Source organism: Phoca vitulina, unplaced genomic scaffold (genome assembly GCF_004348235.1).
Source record: "Phoca vitulina isolate PV1807 unplaced genomic scaffold, GSC_HSeal_1.0 scaffold39, whole genome shotgun sequence".
Taxonomy (NCBI): domain Eukaryota; kingdom Metazoa; phylum Chordata; class Mammalia; order Carnivora; family Phocidae; genus Phoca; species Phoca vitulina.
Window position 1 is genome coordinate 11,338,637 of NW_022589742.1, and position 21,947 is coordinate 11,360,583.

The following is a 21,947-nucleotide window of genomic DNA, read 5'->3' on the forward strand; positions in this document are numbered from 1 at the left end:
GGGGATGGGTTAGCCCGGTGATGGGTATTAAAGAGGGCACGTATTGAATGGAGCACTGGGTGTTATACGCAAACAATGAATCATGGAACACTACATCAAAAACTAATGATGTGGATGCCTGGGTGGCTCAGTTGGTTGGGCAACTGCTTTCGGCTCAGGTCATGATCCTGGAGTCCCTGGATCGAGTCCCGCATCGGGCTCCCTGCTCAGTGGAGAGTCTGCTTCTCCCTCTTACCCTCCCCCCTCTCATGTGCTCTCTCTCTCATTCTCTCTCTCTCAAATAAATAAATAAAGTCTTAAAAAAAAAACAAACTAATGATGTAATGTATGGTGATTAACAACAAAATAAAATTTAAAATAAATAAATAAATAAACAAATAAATAGAAAGAAAGAAAAAGAAAGAAAGAAAGAAAAAGAAAGAAAGAAAGGTGTTAAAACCAGTTTGTTTTTTCTAATCATTTGCTAGAGGGTGGAGGCAACAGCCAAGGTATAGAAGTAACAACAGAAAATTCATATGAGGGGGGGGCGCCTGGGTGGCTCAGTTGTTAAGTGTCTGCCTTCGGCTCAGGTCACGATCCCAGGGTCCTGGGATCGAGCCCCGCATCCAGCTCCCTGCTCGGCGGGAAGCCTGCTTCTCCCTGCTTTTCCCTCTCCCGCTCCCCCTGCTTGTGTTCCCTCTCTCGCTGTGTCTCTCTTTGTCAAATAAATAAATAAAGTCCTTAAAAAAAAAGAAAGAAAGAAAATTCATATGAGGATCACTGAAAATTCTCTACATCTAAATTACACTGGACAATGAGCCATAATCACTCCATCATAACAAGTCACTCAGAAAAATAGGGCTCTTTAAGTATTTCAATATTTACTGGGCCCTTATTATGTTTAAGGAACTGTTTTTCTTACAGAGGGGAAGGAGAGATTAAAAGAAAAATAAGCCATAGTTATTACCCACAGACACCTTACAGTCCAGACACGAGAGCTAATTATTATATAAGAGACAAGGAAATGAGTGTCAAATGGAGACAAAGTAGGGTGGGGATAAAAAGCAAAGATTAAGTGAATGGGCACAGGGAGTGGGAGATGGGAGACAGGTAAGGCACAAGGTGGCGGTGTGAGTTGGGCCTCGTAGGGCGAAGAGTTTGACAGCATAAGCAAGAGAAAAGGAAAAGTGCTAGGCATGTTTTAGGAAACATGTTTTAGGAAAGGTTGTTAGTCCTGTGTGAGTGCAATGCGAGTTGTCTCTGGAGGGATAGAAGATTCTGAGGCCAAGAGGGTGAAGATGCTGGAAAGCCTTGAATGCCACACTAAAAAAAAAAAAAATTGAACTGTGGCAAAATGATTTACTTTGGTATACACAGATGAGCAGATTATACCTAACAGCGCTGTCTATTTAACTTTGGAAGAGACACACTCACATATTCATCGGCCCTGAGCCTGGTTCAGGCTCTATCCAGGATGGGTATGAAGAAGGAGTATTAGACAGCTAATGACTGTTGACTGGCCAGAAATTCAGACTAGCCTGTACTAATCATGTTCCAGGGTTGATAGTTCAAGAAAATTCCTAATTTGGGGCGCCTGGGTGGTTCAGTTGGTTAAGCATCCAACTCTTGACTTTGGCTCAGGTCACGATCTCAGGGTTGTGAGGTTGGGCCTCATGTCAGACTCTGTGCTGAGTGGGGAGCCGGCTTAGGATCTCTCTCCCTCTGCCTCTGCCCCTCTCCCCGCTCACACACTCTCTCTCTCTCTCTCTCAAAAAAAGAAATTATATATATATATATATAGTTTAAAAAAAAGAAAATTCCTAATTCAAATCAATAAGGCTACTAGCTGACCCTTTTCACAAAAGTCAGCACTTTTCTCCATAAAACTTGCATAAAAGGGATATATTGGACATATGATTTGTTGCTATGTGGAATAGTGCTATGAAAGATGTAACAAGACTTTCTCTTTCAAGTGTCTATTTGTATGAAATATGGTAATGGTGATAATGCATGTAATATGCTTCACCTAGTGCCTGGCACATAGTATGTGCTCAGTAAATGGTAACTATTACTACCACTACCACCATTATCACCACCATCATCAAATATTTCTACAATCAATGTTTAATGACAAAAAAACAACAACTAGAATTATATATGGTAGCTTTATAAGACTTAGATATCTATTCCTTGCTACCCAGCATTCTTTATTATTTTTCCCATCTGATCTTTTGATTTACTTTTAATAGACTTTATTATTATTATTTTTAAAGATTTTATTTATTTATTTGACAGGGAGAGACACAGTGAGAGAGGGAACACAAGCAGGAGGAGTGGGAGAGGGAGAAGCAGGCTTCCTGCTGAGCAGGGGAGCCCGATGCGGGGCTCGATCCCAGGACCCCGGGATCATGACCTGAGCTGAAGGCAGACTAAGCCACCCAGGCGCCCCTAGACTTTATTTTTTAGATCAGTTTTCCGTTCACAGCAAAACTGAGTGGACGGTACAAAGATTTCCTCTGCTCTTACATAAGCAGAGCCTCTCCCACTATCAAAAGCTGAACGAAAGTGGTAAATAGTTATAAGAGATGAACCTACATTGACATGTCATTACTACCCGAAGTTCATAGTTTACATTGGAGTTCACTCTTCGTGTTATACATTCTACAGGTTTGGACATATGTATAATGACCCATATCCATCATTATAGTATCATACTGAATAGTTCCACTGCCCTAAAAACCCTCTGTGCTCCACCTATTCATCCTGATCTTTTTTTTCAATAGAAACTGACTTACTTTTTTCTCATAATAAAGCAATACATGCACAGTATAAAACATAATTAATGGGAAAAAAAAAACAACAGCACCCACCATCCAGAGATGACCATAGTAAAGATCTCAGTGTTTCTTTTTCCAGAACTGGATCCTACTGCACAATACTATTTTGCAGTTTAGGTTTTTCTTTATAATTTTTTTGAGATTTTATTTCTTTGAGAGAGAGTGCATGAGTGGGGGGAAGAGCAGAGGGGGAGGGCGAGGGAGAGAGAATCTCTCAAGCAGACTCCATGCTGAGCGTAGAGCCTGACACAGGGCTTGCTCTGATGACCTTGAGATCATGACCTGAGCCGAAACCAAGAGTTGGATGCTCACCCAACTGAGCCACCTGGGTGCCCCATTTTTTTTTTTCTTTATAATTTAATACATTCTGGCTCTGCATCTGAGGATGCTCACAGCTTTCAGCTTATGGGCCAGCTTCTATCAAAATGTCCACTGTTCACGAATTCTGTGCAAACTCTGCTTGGAGGGTGACCACTCTACACCCCCAAATGCATACAGGTCAGTTAAAACATACACCAACTTTGATGTCAAGTGTAATGCTTTGAACATTGAAACGGCATCAAGGCTAAAGGTGTGGATGAGGTCACTGTCATCAACATGTTGACCAATGACAGCAACGAGGAGAGACAGGATATTGTCTTCACCAACCAGACAAGGACCAAAAAGGAATTTGCATCAGCATTGAACTCAGCCTTGCCTGGCCACCTGGCCACCTGGAGAAGGTGATTTGGGACCTACTGAAAACACCTGCTCAGTATGAGGCTTCCAAGCTGAAAGCCTCTCCTATGAAGGTGCTGAGGACTGATGAGGACTCCCTCACTGAGATCATCTGCTCAAGGACCAATTAGATGCTAGAGGAAATTAACAGTCTACAAGGAGATGTACAAGACTGATCTGGAGAAGGACATTGTTTCCAACACATCTGGTGACTTCTGCAAGCTGACGGTTGCCCTTGCAAAGGGTAGAAGAGCAGAGGATGACTCTGTCATTGATTATGAACTGTCTGACCCTAGATGCCTATGATCTCTAATGTTGGAGTGAAGAGGAAAGGAACTGATGTTCCCAAGGGGATCAGCATCATGACCGAGCAAGTGTGTATCACATCCAGAAAGAATTTGAAAGGTACAAGAGCTACAGCCCTTATGATCAAGGAGGAGGTCAAAAGAGACCTGGAAAATGCTTTTCAGAGGCACCTGGATGGCTCAGTTGTTAAGCGTCTGCCTTCGGCTCAGGTCATGATCCCAGGGTCCTGGCATCGAGCCCCACATCGGGCTCCCTGCTCAGGGAGGAAGCCTGCTTCTCCCTCTCCCACCCCCTCTGCTTGTATTCCCTCTCTTGCTGTGTCTCTCTCTGTCAAATAAATAAATAAAAAATCTTAAAAAAAATAATGCTTTTCAGCAACTGGTCCAGTGTATTCAGAACAAGCTCCCCTATTTTGATGACTGACTGATTCCATGAAGGGTAAGGGAGCTCATGATAAGGTCCTGATTAGGATCATGGTCACCCACAGTGAAGGAAGGGGACATGTTAAAAATTAGGTCTGAATTCAAGAGAAAGCATGGCATGTCCCTGCACTAGCACATCCAGGAAGACAGTAAGGGCAACTACCGGGAGGTGTTGCTGTGCCCGTGGGGCGGAGCAGAATGAAGTGCAAACGTCCAAGTGGTGCTCCTGTGCTTCCAGCTAGCAGTTCTAGAAAATCAGCTTGCGATGAACAGCCCCTTGTGCCCATCCCTGTGAGGATGATGTTAGTGTTGCCCCCCACCCCAACTTTATTTTAGTTGCCTAGGCATTGTTTGGCTTTCCCCACTAGTATCTCCTTTCAGCCAAAAAAATGAACAGTTCAGGGAGTTGGAAGTGAAATCTATGATGTGAAACACTTTGCTTCTTGTGTATTGTGTTATAAACAGATGGATAAACTGAATTTTTACTGTAGAAACAAAACAAAAATAACTTAATACATTCCACATATCTTTCCATGTTAAAATTCACCTGCAACACCATTTTTATTTTTGTTTCTTTTTTTTTTTTTAATTTTTATTTTAAGTAGGCTCTACACCCATTGTGGGGTTTGAACTCATGACCCTGAGATTAAGAGTCACATGCTCTACGGACTGAACCAGCCAGGCACCCCACCTGCAACAGCATTTTTAAAGGCTGAATATTATACTATATGCATGTACCATAATAAGAAACACTCATTATGTGCCAGGCATGTCTTATCTCACTCCATTCTCACAACAACCCCATGACGTAGACATTATTATTGTCTCCATTTTAAAGATTAGAAAACTGAGGGCCAGAGAAATTAGGCCACTTGTTCAAGTTCATACAGCTAGTAATTGCTCGAACTGGGATTCAAACACAGATAATGAAAGCTCATTCATTTAACCTATTCCCTAACCATTCATATTTTTGCCACATTTTTTTGCTCACTCATAAATAATGCTGTGATAACAACCTCGAAGCTAATCTTTGCACATATCCTTAAAGAATTCTTTAGGAGAAATTCATAGAGATGGAATTTCTAGGTCACAATGCTATTGATACGCATTGCCAAATTGTCCTCCAGAAAGCTTATACAAATTTACTTTCTAGCAGTGTATGAGAATATCAATTTTCTTCTATCTCTCCAACATTAGATATTATTACTAACTTTAAAAAATTGTACAGCCATTTTTAAAGCATGCTATAAAAATAATCTACTTTCCAAAGCAAGTAGAAAATATTGTGATTTATCCACAGTTTGGGATATTCTCCCCCAGTGCTTCCCTTTATTAGCATTGATCACTGAGAAGCTGTTATACAGTGACATGAACCAAATCTGAAAAACAGGTTTTCCCTTTAAAAAACCCCATCAAATACCCACACACATCTTTTGAACAAACAGAATGTTAATACATTTAATTCATGCTACTGATGCTCATATTGTTATCATTCAAATGCCCAGAAAGTTCACAATATAAAATGTGAAACACTCTAATTGGAAAGACATGCTAACCTGAACTTAAATATATACATACGCACTATATAAAGAAATTATGGTACTTTAACTGTATTATGATATCATGTTATAAAAAACAAAAGAAGAGAATTGCGTGGTGTGGCAAACTGTCCCAAACTATGAAAGACTTCCTGGAAGAGATTATTATTATTATTATTATTTTTTTTTTTTTAAAGGTTTTATTTATTTGACAGAGAGAAAGACAGCCAGAGAGGGAACACAAGCAGGGGGAGTGGGAGAGGGAGAAGCAGGCTTCCTGCGGAGCAGGGAGCCTGATGTGGGGCTCGATCCCAGGACTCTGGGATCATGACCTGAGCCGAAGGCAGACGCTTAACGACTGAGCCACCCAGGCGCCCCTGGAAGAGATTATTTTTAATTGAAATCTAAGAGATGGGAAGGAACTGGTTAGTTTCAGATAAAGGTTTAGAATTTCCTACTGGAAAACTTTATCTAGGAAATCCTGAGAAGACTACCTGACTAAAATTAATGAGATCAACAGGAATGTAGTGTGAAATGTCTGGGGGAGGTAGGATTTGAACTTGAGCTATAGAATCATAAGCCACAAAATGTGGATTAAATATTGGACTTGGCTGATTTTTTAGGAATAACACGGAAAATTAATTGGAGAAAAGAAGGCTTCTAGAAGACAATCTCCCACAAATTAAGCACTACAGGTGGTTTGAAAGGGAATTACCTTAGATAATTTTTTAAAGATTTTAAAGAGAGAGAGAGCACAAGCAGGGGGCTCCAGCAGGCAGAGCAGGCAAGGGAGAAGCAGGCTCCTGGCTGAGCAGGGAGCCCCGATGCGGGACTTGATCCCAGGACCCTGGGATCATGACCTGAGACGAAGGCAGATGCTTAACCGACTGAGCCACCCAGGAGTCCCCAGATAATTCTTCTACATGAAACAAAGTATTAAAATAGAAACAAAGCATTTTCTGAGAGGTCAATAAACCTCACTGGTGTCTTTTATGTAAATTTCTCATTGTGCCTGTTTCTCACACTCTGGGAGGGGAGAGGAGTCCTTGGGAGGAAGCAAGAGTACCAGCACCAAGGAACGAGGTCATGGGGGTGGGGAGGAGTAGGGGGCGTTGCGGAAGCGGGCTGGGTGAAGCGGATTCCCAAGCATTATCTTCAATGAAGGAATTAAGATAGGAAAGATCAAGCTTAGTTCCATTTAAAAGAGAAACCGCAGAAAACTAATATTGTAAAGACATTAAATTCTTTGAAAAGAATTTTAACTTCACTACGTTTGCTATTTTTAACCCATTCCTTCTGTAGTTACTAGAGATAAAGCGCTTAGAAAATCCTGAACAGGAGCTGTATGCTATGTTTATCAATGCCTCTTCCTAGTTCCTGCAATGACTGATCCTGAACATGAACTGAATGTAGGCTAGCAAGACAGAGAATAAAGCAGGGCCAGGAATGTATTATACACTCACTACGGGGTGGGCCATAAATTAAATTAGTTTGTAGTTGCCACATGAAAAGCAAAACCTAATCAGATAAATATCAGTAGCCATAAAATTAAAAGGGACAAATTGCTCAAGAAGAGCACAATCATTTCTGACAGGAAGATGAAAAATTTCTCCTGCTTTTCTTGGAGTAGGAGGGGGTGGAGATGGAGAAGAGATGTGGCCGCCCCAAATTCAACAGAGGTGCCAGGAAGAGAATTCCTAGTGGAAGAGTGGGGAACAGGCACGCCAACCCTGGAGTTCTTAGGAGATACAGTGAAGGGATAATCAGGGGGAAGGCACGGTCCCCAAGGTCAGAAGAGGGCCTTGGGTTTCTGCTCATCAGAAGTGGGATGGAGTGATTTTCTGAGAGTGCAGAGGAAAATATTGGAGCTTAATTAAGAAAATAATTGTGAGAGAACAGATTTTTACAAGGATTGGAAATGTGCATCTTTATCTGCATGTTAAATGGCACCCATGGTTCTTCAGTGCCCTGTACCACTGCAATTTTTTCTAAAACACTTTTACCTACAGTGAAATACATGAAAAGTAGTCCTGATTTTGAAAAAATTTAATTGTGATAAAATATACATAAAATTTGCCATCTTAACCATTTTAAGTGTACAGTTCAGTGGTGTTAAGTATATTCATGTTGCTGTGCAACCAATCTCCAGAACTCTTTTCATCTTGCAAAACCAAAACTCTATACCCATTAAACCCCTCTCATTCCACCCCCACCCCAGCCCCTGGCAACCACCATTCTACTTTCTGTCTCTGTGAACTCTAGGCTCCTGCAGCACCAATTTTAAGGACAGTCTAGTATGGGAAAGGACCCTTACACTTAGGATTTATGTTATCACTCAACAATACGTGTATTTTTTCAAAAATGATGTTTCTATCTTGTAACGTGATATATCAGGATTTTGTTACTTCTGCCGAAAGCATTCTAATTATCATGTCATTATCCCAGACAATTCAGCCTATTTATCCTGAAAGCAAGTATCAACCTGCGTAAGTCTTACAATAATAACGAAGCGATACTTCGAGCAAAATAAAAGCCTATGCATTATGCTGTTACAGCAAACCAAACCAATAAGTCTTGAAATTCCCATCATCAAGTCCGTGTGAATGACGTCAGTTCTGCCAAACACAACCGTTCTGTAAGATGGTTTGTTTGGAACGTGTATCATATTAAATTGAACCTTACGCAAATTAAGAGCCTAGAATTCCTAAGGAAAATTATGCATTTAAAAAACTGCCAGGTACATGTTTGCTCTCTATATGTACTATTGCTAATAAAACATCTAGTACTTATTGAGCGCTTAGTATGTGTCAGTGCTGTGCTGAGTGCTTTACGCTGATTTTTTTATATGCTATAAGCATTTTTTTCTTTATTTTTTTTTGAGAGAGAGAGAGAGAGAGAGAGCATGCATGAGCAGGGGGGAGGGGCAGAGGCAGAGGAAGAAGCAGACTCCCCGCCGAGCAGGGAGCCCGATGCGGGGCTCGATCCCAGGACCCTGGGATCATGACCTGAGCCGAAGGCAGATGCTTAACCGACTGAGCCACCCAGGCGCCCTGCATTTTTTTTCTTTAGACTGTGGTAAAATACACATAACATAAAATTTATCGTGTTAACCATGTTTAAATGCACCAGTGCAGTAGTGTCAAGTATAGTCACATTGTTGTGCTATGTGCTCTACGTTTTTCTCTTTTTCTCTTTCTTCCAGTTTTTCTGAGATATTTTACATCGATTAATGTACTCAACTTCCACAAACCTATGAGGCAGATACTGTCACATTCCCATCTTGCGGAAGAGGAAATTAAGGCGCAGAAAGGGTAACGTGCATACAAATAACCAAGCTAGTCTGTATGATGCCACTTACAGGCCCTCACTTCTCAGGCATTCTTCAACCCAATCCAATCTGGCTTCATCTCACCCCACCCCTCTCTCCATGGAACTTGCTTTCGAATACAAGAAATTCATTAATAATCTCCATTTTGGTAACTCAAAGGACACTCAGTTTTTATCATGTTTGACCACTTGACAGCATATAACTTAACACTTTTCCTTGTATTTTCATGGTACTACTAGTGATCTTTAAAGCTGTTTCCTATAGCCTCTTTTTTCCTTTTATACTCTCTCCATAGGTCACATCATTCATTCCCACAGCTTTAAATAAGGATCTACTGATGATGCCTAAATGTGTGTCTCTAGCCCAGATCTCTATCCTGAGCTTCAAACTAGTATAACTAATATCTCTACTGAGAGATCCCAGAGAACTTCAAACTGAACATGTCCAACAATAAACTTATCTTCCCCTCTAAATCCACTTTTTTGCCAAAGTTTCCCCTCTTCTGTGGCCCCACCAGACCCATCACTTGCCCAAGTGAGAGGCCTAGTAGTCATCTTTGCCACAAGCATTGACCACCTTCCATCAAATCTCTCAGCAATTGATTCTACCTTTCAAATATCTCATGAATCTCACTCTTCTCCACGTCCATGGCCATCACAGTAGCCAAGGTCACTGCACTTGCCTCCTGTGTGATCATCCTGCATCTCCTTTTGCCCACTTCCAATCTACTTACCACGCTGCAGCCAGGGTAATCTTTTAAAGATTCAAATCTGGTCATGTCAATCACAGACTCAGAATTCTTCAATGGCTTCACACTGACCTCAGGAGGACAAAGTGAAAAATCTTTAACATGACTTGGAAGGCCCTACGAGATCTTGTACTAATCCACATCTCCGATCTCATTTCTCACCACTTCATCTTTACGTCCACACTGGCTACAATGCACTTCTTTCAAATTCTCTACACACTCTATTCTCGACGCACCACATTCCCTTTCGTTTCCAGGCCTTCACACAAGCCATTTTTTTACCTGGAATCTTGTCTGCCCCTATGATCCATATCCCAAGCTGGCTAACTCCTACACATCAGTAAGAGCTCAACTAAAGGAGGTCATTTCCTACCTCAGCCCCTCATACTAGGTTAGATCTCTCTGGCAACTAGATCAGGGCTTAATACATAGGAGATTCCTAAAAAAATTTGTAGACTTGGCTGAGCAGAAAAGAAGAACGACTAGGTATGGAGGTCTTCGACATACAAGCAAGTGCTCAATAAATACCATTAAATGAATGAGTAAATGAGTGAGTGAATGGAAGAAGGAAGATTTGTTTAATAAACAATTCTATTTTTTCCCCAGTATAATATTGCATTTGTGGAAATAATATTGGATATCGTTCTACAAAGAAGAAAATATCCAGTTTCTTTTTAAAATAATTTTTAAAAAGATTTATTTTTTTAGAGAGAGTGTGCATGCATATGGGGGAGGGGCAGAGGGAGAGGGAGAAAAAGCCTCAAGCAGACTCCATGCTGAGCGCAGATCCTAGCGTGGGGCTTGATCCCATGACCCATATGATCACAACGTGAGCTGAAACTGAGTTGGACGCTTAACTGACTACACCACCTAGGCACCCTGGAAAATATCCAGTTTCAAGATTAGGAGGCAATATTTTAAAATGGGTTCCAAGCTGTAACATTTCACTAAAAAATCATGTAAGAGAAATCTATGAACAATTATATGTCAACAAATTAGATAATCTAGAAGAAATGGACAAATTCCTAAAAAACACACAAATTACCAAACTGACTCAAGAGAAAAGAGAAAATCTCAACAGATCTGTAAACAAGTACAGAGATACAATCTGTTTCAAAACCCTCCCAACAAAGAAGTCTAGGACCGGATATGGCTTCACTGGTGAATTTTACCAAACATTTAAAGAAGAATCAATACCAGTCCTACTCAAACTCTTCCAAAAATAGAAGAAGAGGAACATTTCCTAACACATTCTATGAGATCAGCATTACCCTGATACCAAAGCCAGCAAAGAGACTATAAGAAAACTACAGACAAACGTCCCTTATGAATACAGATGGAAGAATTCTCAACAAAATAATAGCAAGCCAAATCTAACAGTACATTAAGAGGATTATACAACAGAACCAAGTGGGATTTATCTCAGGAATGCAAAGGTGGTTCAATATAAGAAAATCAATGTAATGCATCATATTAGAACAGAGGGGGAAAAAAACACATGATCATCTCAATAGATGCAGAAAGCATTTGAAACAATTCAACATGCTTTCATGATAAAAATACTCAGCAAGTAGGAACAGAAAGGAATTTCCCTAACACAATAAAGGGCATTTACCAAAACCTATACCTAATATCATATTCAATGATGAAAGACTGCAAGCTTTCCACCTAGGGAACAAGAGAAGGATGTGTGCTTTTTTTTTTTTTTTTTTGAGAGGGAGGATGGGGGAGGGGCAGAGAGAGAATCTCAAGCAGGCTCCACGCCCAGCACGGAGCTGACATGGGGCTGGATCTCATGACCCTGAGATCATGACCTGAGCCAAAATCAAGAATTGGATGCTCAACAGACTGAGCCACCCAGGCGCCCTAGGATGTATGCTTTCTGAAAGAAAAGAGAGGTGGTAGCTGAACAACACTGTAAATGCACTAAATGCCCCTGAATTGTATACTTTAAAATAGTTAACTGTATCTTATATGAATTTCACATCAATAAAAAGATTCATATAGTGAATCATTTGTTCGTTTTGGTTTACTGATCTACAAGCATATTTCCTATGTTTACAGGATAATTAGTAGATAAGAGTTATAATTTAGAGATTACATTATAACACCATGAAAAACAAACCTTATTTTCAATTCAAGATAAATGAGAGATAAAAGTTGAAGTAAAAGCCTAAAAACTACTCTTAGGAGAGCTTGCAAATTTTCCTCTCAAAATTAGAATGTTCTTTTAAAAATTGGAAGCCAGATGGTCTTATACATGAAAACAAATCTCAATGTTAAATCCAGATGGGATTTAAAAGTTAATTCTGCTGCAGCTGCAGCCAAGCAATCAAAACTGTAGTCAACGTATTTATTTTTCCTTCAGTGATGTTTAGAGCACTGTTTCTCAAATTGGGAACTTGCTGGAAATGCAGATTCTCAGGCCCTGCCCCATACCCCCAGAATCAGAAACTCTGGGGTTGAGGGCCAGTAGTCTGTTTTATTTTTTATTTATTTTTTTCCCCCAAAGATTTTATTTATTTATTTGACAGAGAGAGCGAGAGAGCACAAGCAGGGGGAACAGTAGAGGGAGAGGGAGAAGCAGGCTCCATGCCAAGCAGGGAGCCCGATGTGGGGCTCGATCCCAGGACCCTGAGATCATGACCCGAGCCGAAGGCAGACACCTAACCATCTGAGCCACCCAGGCGCCCCCAGCAGTCTGTTTTAACAAGCCTTCCAGGTGCACACTCAAGTTTGAGGACCACTAGTTAAGACCAATAGCACAAGTCTTGGCCAGTGAGGCTGCTACAAGCATTTTCTTACCAGACAATGTTGTACCATAAATGTTGTGTTATTTCTTGGAGTTGTTAACGTGTCAGCTTGGAACACCTGTGAGTTATCACTATGAAGAAAAAGAAAACATTTGAAATCCGTTACAAAAAATTTTTTTAAAGAAATAAGGTTTCAAATACTTAAACAGCAATGCCATTAATGTAAATAGGTTCTTTGTGGAGACAGCTGTACAGATGGAGAAATTAGAACATGCGCGTGCACACACACACACACACACGCACACGCACACAAAGCCTTAGTTGGCTGAGCCTAAACAAATCTCCATGTAAGGGAAGGAATTCTCAAGCATGCCACTAATCATGCTACCAAGAATAAGAATAATTTATCGTGACCCTGGAAATGCATCATTTTCTGTGTAAACCTGTAACTGATTTAAATTTATGATTGCAGCTACCATGTGCAGTCCCAATTCCCTCTCAACTCTGAAGTTTTCACATGAACAAGAGGGATAATCAATAGCAGGAGTTAACAGAATGGAGATTTTCACAGATGTGTTTTGTTTGACCTACTCGGGATCAAAACGTTTTTAAGTTAGTTACACACACTTGAAATGCTGAGAGGTTTCACATAAATAATCCAGATTCCGGATTTCTAGCTTCTGTTGAAAATCTGCAAGCTGGGTCCACACTGGGCCACATTCCCACATGGCAACAAGAGACTGGAGCTAAGCAGCTGTTCCCTGCTTACGCAGGGGCTTGTCTTCCTCAGCTTCCGTGGTGCCTCGGCCCTATTTGAGCTTGGGACCCTGAACAAGTCTTTTCTTTTTCATGTCTTCTTTTTGTTTTAACTTTTTTATTTTGAAGGAGTTTAAGACTCACAAGACATTGCAAAAATACAGAGGGTTCCCATGTACCTTATACCCAGGTTTCCCCGATGACGTAAGAAGTCAACGTTAGCACTTCCTTTTTTTTTTTTGCCACATCCAATCAGGTGCTAGGTCTCTCTTATAGCCATCTTATTCTTTTCAGACTCCTGGCCAAAAACCAATTCAAAGCCTTTGTACTTTCCTACGTACTCTGCAATAGTCTAATTTGTCCCTTCATCTTGCTTTTGTCCCTACGGCAGTCTACCTGCTCACAACTTTCAGTAACTCTTCATTGTGAGCTGAATTCAGTTACATTCTTTACAATGACATTCAAAGCTCGCCACCATTTAGCTCTAGCCTTTTGGATTTCATGGACTAGTAAAATTTCAAAACAAAATCTTGGCACAAACATACAGTTGCTAACCATCTTTCTTTTGCCAAGTAAAAAAATCCCACCATCTACCAACACCATCATTTCATTTATAAAAGGGCATTTTGGTATTAAAAAAATTAAAACAACCTCAGGATAAAGTACAGTCCTGCCCAGGAAAAGACATTTGGCCAACTATATCACAACGTATTTAAGTACTCTGCACTTAACTTTTTTAAAAACATGGGTTAGTGAAAAAGTCACCTAGGATCAGCACTGGTCAGCAGATGAGTATCTGGGAGCCAGTGATCCAGGCAGAGTTGACAAGCTCTCTGGAATACACCTATGTTTTTCTGTCTCCAAGCTTATTCCATATACTTGGAATGCTGTCCCAGCTCTCTGGGTCCCCTCTTCCTGTCTGCTTCCTATCAGTCCATCAGGACCCATCTCATATGCCTCCTCTCCAAGAACATTTTCCTTATCCCTCACCAATCCTGCTGTCATTTCTCACTCCATTCTTCGAATCTCCCTAGCACTTTCTTTCCCTCCCTATGCATAGATCTTACTCCATCATATATTTAAATCCTTTGATTATATATTTGCCCTACTAAATTAAAAGCTTATTGGGTCGAGATACATCTTTGCAGCATGGTAATGTGTATATAACAGGCAGTAATTCAATATTTTATGAGAGGATGGGTGTATACATGGGTCTAAGTTTTACTTCATTTTCCAGGAATTTTCCCCTACAAGAATAGGAATGGATTCTAGCAATCATTATAAGAAAGTTGGAGGGTCACTAATGAGTTACATATTTCCACTTTTTTGTACGTGGGGGGTAATTCTTAAGGCTGGCAATTATATTCTCGCCTAAATTTTTGTCTGTCAATTTAATGACTATAAATGAAAAAAATCATTGAGGAAGCATATATTTCAATTGGTAGGAATCATTCAACATGAATTCATAAAATCCTAGGTGATATCTACAACTGAGTTAAGTGCTACAACTTAGAAAAAGTGATAACTAGATACATGTTCAATGCTCCACATCAAATGATCAATAAGCATAAATATGCTTATTTATGTCTAAATATCTAAACTGCAATATGTTTATGCCAGTTATATTCTCAAAGCAATCATTCTCTATGGCCACTATTCTCTTTCCAGGTTTGTAAGAATTTAATAAAACAGATGGTTGGCAAACTTCTGCAAAGGGCCAGACAGTAAATATTTTGGGCTTTGTGGGACATCCAATCTCTGTGGCAACTACTCAGCTTGGTTACTATAGTGGGAAAGTGGCCGTGGACAATAAGTAAGCAAATGGGCATGGCTATCTTCCAATAAAACTTTATTTACAAAAATCAAGTGGCAGGCTGGATTTGGCCTACAGGCAGTAGTTTGACTTTCAAACAGTTTAAATGCAGGATCAGGCTAGAGGTATTTACAGGGGGAAGGCAATGGCAGAAATCCCAGAACTTACTCTCTAATTCTCATTAGGGCCAGAGAAGTGAAAGAAAAAAAAACCTACTACCTTTAAACAAAGTTATTGACACCAATAGTGAAGTCAGTTAAGTAGAGGGCTAAAGAGGATAAAGAACCAAGAGGTTCAAAACTTTTGACATTGGTATTTTTATTAATACAAGATGTACACAAAACAGTGCAGGAACTTTAAAAACATTAATACTTGTATTAAGGAGTTTATATTTAAGGAACAAATTTCTGCAAATGCTGGTGCAAGAGAGATTGTGTTTATATACAGGAAGCATCAAGCAAAATTAGAAAATTACTTGAAAGAAGTGCAACAATTATTTAGTGAGCGGTGAAAGAGGCAAGGCAACAAGTATTAGAGGCTCAATTAAGTGAAAGTGAGGGAAGTGAGCAGTGTACATATGCAACTGAAAAGAATGGAGGTGAACATGAATTCAACAGAGGCCTTGTGTAACTCTACTCTAAATTGTTCTCACTTCCCTGGCCACATCCTAAACTGGCCACAACGGCACAAAATCTGCCCTCAGGAGATCATTTGGCCAAGTTCCCTGACCTCAGGCATGTCATGTATCATCTTCATGCTACCTTTTTTTGATAGACAAGAGTCCCTGGACTTGGTCCACCTTGCAGTTTCTTTATCTTTAACTCCTATTAGGTAAATATGCAGTTGCCTCTTACCTTTCTGTACCAATTTCACTTCATCCATCAGGAGCTTAAGCTACAGAATCTGACACTGTAACTATACTCTAATATGATAAAAAATAAAAAATTTAAGTCCTGCAGAACAAAACAAAGCATGAAGGGATAACTGCCATCACTCTGCTTCTAAGACTGTTTGCAACTTGTTTTTTTTTTACGTTTCATAAAGGCTTCCAATAAAACCAACATTCTCCCCAAGTCTTTTCTTCTAGCAGAGCAGGTTCATAACAATTCATGTTCTCATACAACAGGATTAGAGTCAATCCTGAATTTGTAGAAGTTCTTGTTTTCAGCCCAACATGCACAGCTGCTGCCCCTTTATTTCTCTGCCTATTAGAAAAGATCACGTATTTTTTTTTGTTAAATCTTAGTTAGCTTTTCCTTTTGTATACTATATTCTTCCTTATCTCAAATGACCAGAAAGCTGAATTTGGTTAAATAAACTTCGAAGCTGAGGGGCACTGGCTGGGCAGTCGGCTAAGCGTCTGACTCTTGGTTTCCGCTCAGGTCGTGGGATCAAGCTCCGAGTCGGGCTCCATGCTCAGCACGGAATCTGCTGGAGTTTCTCTCTCCCTCTTCCTCTGCTCCTCCCCCCGACACTTGCACTCTCTCAAAAATAAACAAATCTTTTTTTAAAAAAAAAAAAGCTTAGAAGTTGATTAGTAGTGGACAAATCACTAGCTTAGGAATCAGGAGACACAGCCAGGACATACTGGCTCTATTACTATGTCATTTTAGAGACTTATGGGCCTCAGTTTCCTCATATGTTAAATAAGGAGGGTAGATCTGGTCTCTGAGTTCACTTCTAACAGTTGTGATTTATAACTATCAATTAGAATGATGCTAGGAAAAGGGAGGAGCAAAATTACTAACACAGGGAGTGAATGCATTTTTCAAACATTTTCACAATACTGATAAAACTTCATGACACTGGATGTGAGATCCAAGATCTTACTTTCAAATTCTATTTTAAGAAATTATAAGCATGTGTCATGCCAGACTTTTGGATATGTGCAGGAAATAGTGAACCATCAGTTAGGACAGTGTTTTTAAATCTTATGCTTTTCATTATCAGCCCTCTAAGGAACTGTTTTTGACATTTCCCCCCCACCAATTACTCCCTCTTGAAAATTCTCACGTAATTGTTGTATTTATAGCTGTGGCTTATACATAAAAAGAGCAAGATTTTTTTCACACACCCCCAAGAACCAAGTTTGGGGCAGTACTGGCCATTGAGAATGCAAAATTTAGGAGATCAAGTTTCTGTGGTACCTAACAAACTTTTTGTTCAAATAAAAACTAGGTGTAAAAAAGGCCCAAGGTTTTTCGCTTGGCAACCACTTCCATTTGCTAGAGGTGAAGGTCAGAGGTGACAAAGCAGCTGAGAGAATGACAGAAAATTACAGTCATCACAGAAGATCTGGAGGTGAGGGTGGGGAATGCTCAGTTTCTTCAAAGGAGTGGGTAAGAGGTGGGGTGAAGTTAAAAAAAAAGTCGTGCTCCACACCAATAGGTTGCTGCTTTTGGGTCCTGGTGGACTGTCAGAAGAGGACGTCCAGGTTCACATGTGTGTCAACCTCAGGGGAGGTGTTCGCTCTCCCTCCGGCCTGCCCATCCCACTCCCCCCAAGGCTGAGGGTGAGATCTCCCGACAGCAGGAACAAGGGAGACACCTGTAGAACCTCGATGGAGAGAGTCATGGGAATGCTATCGAAGTCACTTTCCCCACCTCCTGCCACCCACCCCCTGCTTGCTCACCCAAGCCCATTGATCAAAGGGGCGCTGTTGGATCTCCTCAGCATGTCATCTGTGGTAGTTGAACTCGGCAGCAGCTCCGAGTCTAGTTCCATTTTCTCTTGTGCCATGTCCACGTCGAGGAAGAAACCACTGCTTGGTTCCAAGTTCTCAAGGTTTTCTGGCTCCCATTCACATAAGGACAAGTCACCTGGGTGAGGAGATGCAGGCAGAGAGGAAAAGGGGGAAAAGAGAAGGAAGGAGGAACCTCTTAGACGAGTGAGGTGCTCACCTTTGCAGCCCTACCATCCCTAATACCAGTGGGCACAAAGTCGGGCAGGACTGGCTCCGAACCTCCTATCCCCCAACCTCGGGGTCCCTAACGCTGAGATCTTCCACCTCCAAGTCTATAATGAAAATGAGGAATTTATCTTAGTCACCCCGTGAATCGTTCTTAATTTCTCTCAGCAAAAGAAACCCCAGGTAAGCCTTTCCGGCCAAAACAAAAACTACAACCTGTCGCCTTCGCGAATCCGTCGGGTGCCGCCCCTCTGCACCTGCGCCCGGTGCCCTGCCCGCTGACGCATGCTTATTACGCAAGCAATGAGAGTCAATGAGGGCGTCTTTGTCAGCCTTGCCTGGGGCGCACGCGCAGTCTTAGGAGCCGACTTTTTACTCCAAGCCCGGTCCTCTCTTTATTCCTCGTGGAGATTCACCGTGGTTGTTCCTCTGCTTCTATGTGAACCCAGGGATCGTTTTTCACTGACCGTTATTTAGGAAAGAAAGGGTGGGGAGGAGTAAGCTGTATGGGAGCGCCGTCCTTTCTGCGCTATGTCTAATACTCAATTTTCTCTGGTTTGATTAGCCCATTATCCCCGTATAACTGAGGCCAATAAGCTTGTTAACTCCCGTGACGAATTTTTCCATCCTGTTATAGCCAACACTACACAATTGTAATTTAAAAAACGCTATATGTCAAAAAAAAAAAAAAAAAAAGCTATACCTCGGGGGCGGGGGGGAGCGGAAACCAACCCAAGACCTGCCACCTGCCGCTAAAGTGGCCTTGTAGGGCGCTAACTCAGTTGAACCAATTGTGCGGACGAATCATTGTTTTCCATGTGATCTCATTGTTTGTTTTTTAACCATAATCGTAAGTGTATTTTTACACTAAATAAAATTTAGCTTCTCAAAGCTATTCATCTAAGAAAATGATTTGAGTTAGAGAAGCTTATTTACTTAAAACAAATCTCAGAATTTAGTATCCATCCAGATCAGGGTTTCCATTTAATAATGCTGTCATGGCTCAAACATTGTAAGAATTGCTCTTTTAGAATTTTTCACCACCAGTTAATGAGCCACATTGAGTACTGAAATCTTAACTCCACACTAACAATTTTGTAAAACCATACCTTTTAAAAAGGAACCATATAGAGGACTGGCAGAGAAGGCAAGTGAAACTACTGAAATTAGAGTTATTAATTAAAATAATCATTACGTGGTATAACACTTTACAGTTTAAAAAAATGTCTTCACATATTTATCTCAATTGGTTCAGTCATGAACCCTGCTCAGCTAATCAGTGGTGAACTTAAAATAATGGGATTATCTTGAAAGAGTTCATGACAAGTTATGACACGAATGATCATAATCATTCTTCATTCATTCTGAGAATAGAATAAGAAAAGCTTAATTATATTAGGCAGAATTGGGTTATCTAAATCCCAGACATGAGGACGATTTGGAGTCTCCTTTCCTAATGTAAGACAGGTTAACAATAGCTACCATTTTTCATGCACTTAATTATATGCCAGGCACTGTCCTAAGCACTTTAAATATGTGATTGCATTTAATACTTACAGTAACTCTGTGAGGTAGGCACCATCACAATGCCCATTTTTCAAAGGAGGAAGCTGAAGCCCAGAGGGGTTACTCAAATTATAACTGCTAAGTGGCAAAGCCAAGATTCCTCTGCCCTCTTATTTAAGTGAAAAGACAGATGAGGGGCCTCTGGATATTTCTCTGGATACTATTTCTATACTCATAAGCACTTTGATAAATATTTATTAAATTATTTTATGAATAAATGCAAGTTTAAATAACCTGTCATTCACAGCTATTTTGTAAGGTACGCAAGTCACTTCTATTTTACAGTTGTTAAAATTCCAGGGAGATTAATGGCACATAATTAGGTAGCAGTAGAATCTGAGCTGATACCAAGATCTCCTGAAGGCCACTGTTAAAGTTCCCAGGGTACCTGGAAGGTTTACAAAAGATGGCAGTTAAAGCTGAGTAAAGACAGGGTGAATGTAGAAGGCAGTGGTTAAATACAGAACAGGGGTCAAAGCCAAACTGAATAGCAGAAAAATGGTGGGTACACCAGAAAGTAAGTAGACCTTCCCTCCATTCTACTGCTCATTTTACTTTTCAAAGAGTTTGTTAATATTTGTGGCAAGTAATAAGATTTAAAGGATATATTTTGAATGAATAGACAATCTTATCATGCCTAAGCATCACAGATCCTAATTTTTTAAAAACTAAGTACAAGAACACTAAGAAAATAGATAATAAAATGACAAAGAAATAGCAACTGAGAGACTTTCAAGAAAAGGGGTAGTAATATGAAACGACTACATGCTTGAGATGGCAGGAAGTTTTCAGCTATTATCAAAGAGGAGGAATTCTCTAAAGTGTAGCTGAATGCCAGGAACCCATAGTACATAAGCAAGTTAGAATGTCAAAAGGAACAAGTACTGGAAAAACAATTCTATATACTACAGTGGCAAACACAACATTTAAAGAAATTATTTTTACATTTTCCCCTTTCTCTTCATGCATTATTATACCAACCTAGCTGTGTGTCATGATCATCTCCTGCTGTTCCATAGCAATATGCCGTGATCTTAGATTGCTGGTTTGCTTAGATCTATACCTTGCCACTTACGCTACTCCTGTTTTTGCTTTGTCCCGGTCTGCTGCCATTTGAACCAGGCCTCTTACTTATAACAGGTGTCCCACAAATATGTCATAATCAGTTGTTAATTTATCAGTCGTCATGGCAACTTTTAAGCAACTGGTTAACTTTTAATTATCACAAGAGCAAGTCAAAGACAAGTTGAACTCAAGCCCACAAACCACAAATACCCCAAACCTCCCAAAAGATTTACATGAAGGGTAAAAGAAACTAGATAGGCAAGAATGATATGAATAGAATCTGGAAATAATGGCCAAAGTAGCATCCATCTTCTCACATGCCCTTGAGTTTCTCCTAATTGTTAAGCTCCTGAAAGTTAGGGATTCTTTTTTTTTTTTTCTTAAGATTTTATTTATTTATTTGAGAGAGAGCACGCGCGGGAGAACATGAGCAAGGAAGAGGGGCAGAGGGAGAGGGAGAAGCGGACTCCCCGATGAGCAGGGAACCCGATGCGATGCCAGGCTCGATTCCAGGACCCCGGGATCAGGACCTGAGCCAAAGGCAGCGGCTTAACCAACTGAGCCACCCAGGCACCCCTGAAAGTTAGGGATTCTACTAAATTTTTTTTAAAGATTTTTATTTATTTATTTGACAGAGAGAGACACAGTGAGAGAAGGAACACAAGCAGGGAGAGTGGGAGAGGGAGAAGCAGGCTCCCCGCCGAGCAGGGAGCCCGATGCGGGGCTCAATCCCAGGACCCTGGGATCATGACCTGAGCTGAAGGCAGACGCTTAACGACTGAGCCACCCAGGCGCCCCAGGGATTCTACTAAATTGTTTGACTCCTCAGAGTTAGGGACTCTGCATGTGGTCAACAGATGATTATTTACTAGCTATTGTGAACAATAGAATGTACTATATTTTTTTGAGCAGATGAGGGGGTTGCTGAGAGCTTGAGATAAAAAGAGCTACATAAATTGATCGAAACAGAGCTTGCTTTTCTAATCCAGTTGGCAGAAAAATATAGGCAGTTTAAAGGAAACTATCCAAAAACTCTTAAAAACTCTGTATTACAAGCAGCAAATACTAACATTGAAGAATAAAATGATTGGGCTTGGCAAGTTTAATATGGGACAACTAAGTTGAAGAGGCAGGTAAAACTACTTTGGCTAAATTTTGAAACCAATTTCATAACTATTAAATTTCCTATATTTCTCTCTATGTTTGATTAA

The 21,947-nt window shown here is 40.5% G+C and overlaps 1 protein-coding gene and 1 pseudogene across 2 annotated transcripts in view; one reads left to right on the forward strand and one right to left on the reverse strand.

The window, feature by feature from the left end:
- FAM122C (family with sequence similarity 122C) overlaps nt 1-18,391 on the reverse strand; it is a 47,396-nt gene extending 29,005 nt beyond the window's left edge. For both annotated transcript variants that reach the window (XM_032428366.1, XM_032428367.1), the window contains exons 1-3: nt 18,322-18,391; nt 17,830-18,016; nt 12,681-12,759 (exon numbers count right to left, since the gene is read on the reverse strand). In XM_032428366.1, coding sequence (XP_032284257.1) covers nt 12,681-12,759; nt 17,830-17,936 — 186 coding nt within the window. In that variant the 5' untranslated portion in view covers nt 17,937-18,016; nt 18,322-18,391. The remainder of the gene's footprint in view (nt 1-12,680; nt 12,760-17,829; nt 18,017-18,321) is intronic.
- On the forward strand, nt 3,202-4,520 carry LOC116647093 (annotated as a pseudogene).
- Nucleotides 18,392-21,947: the final 3,556 nt, after the last annotated feature.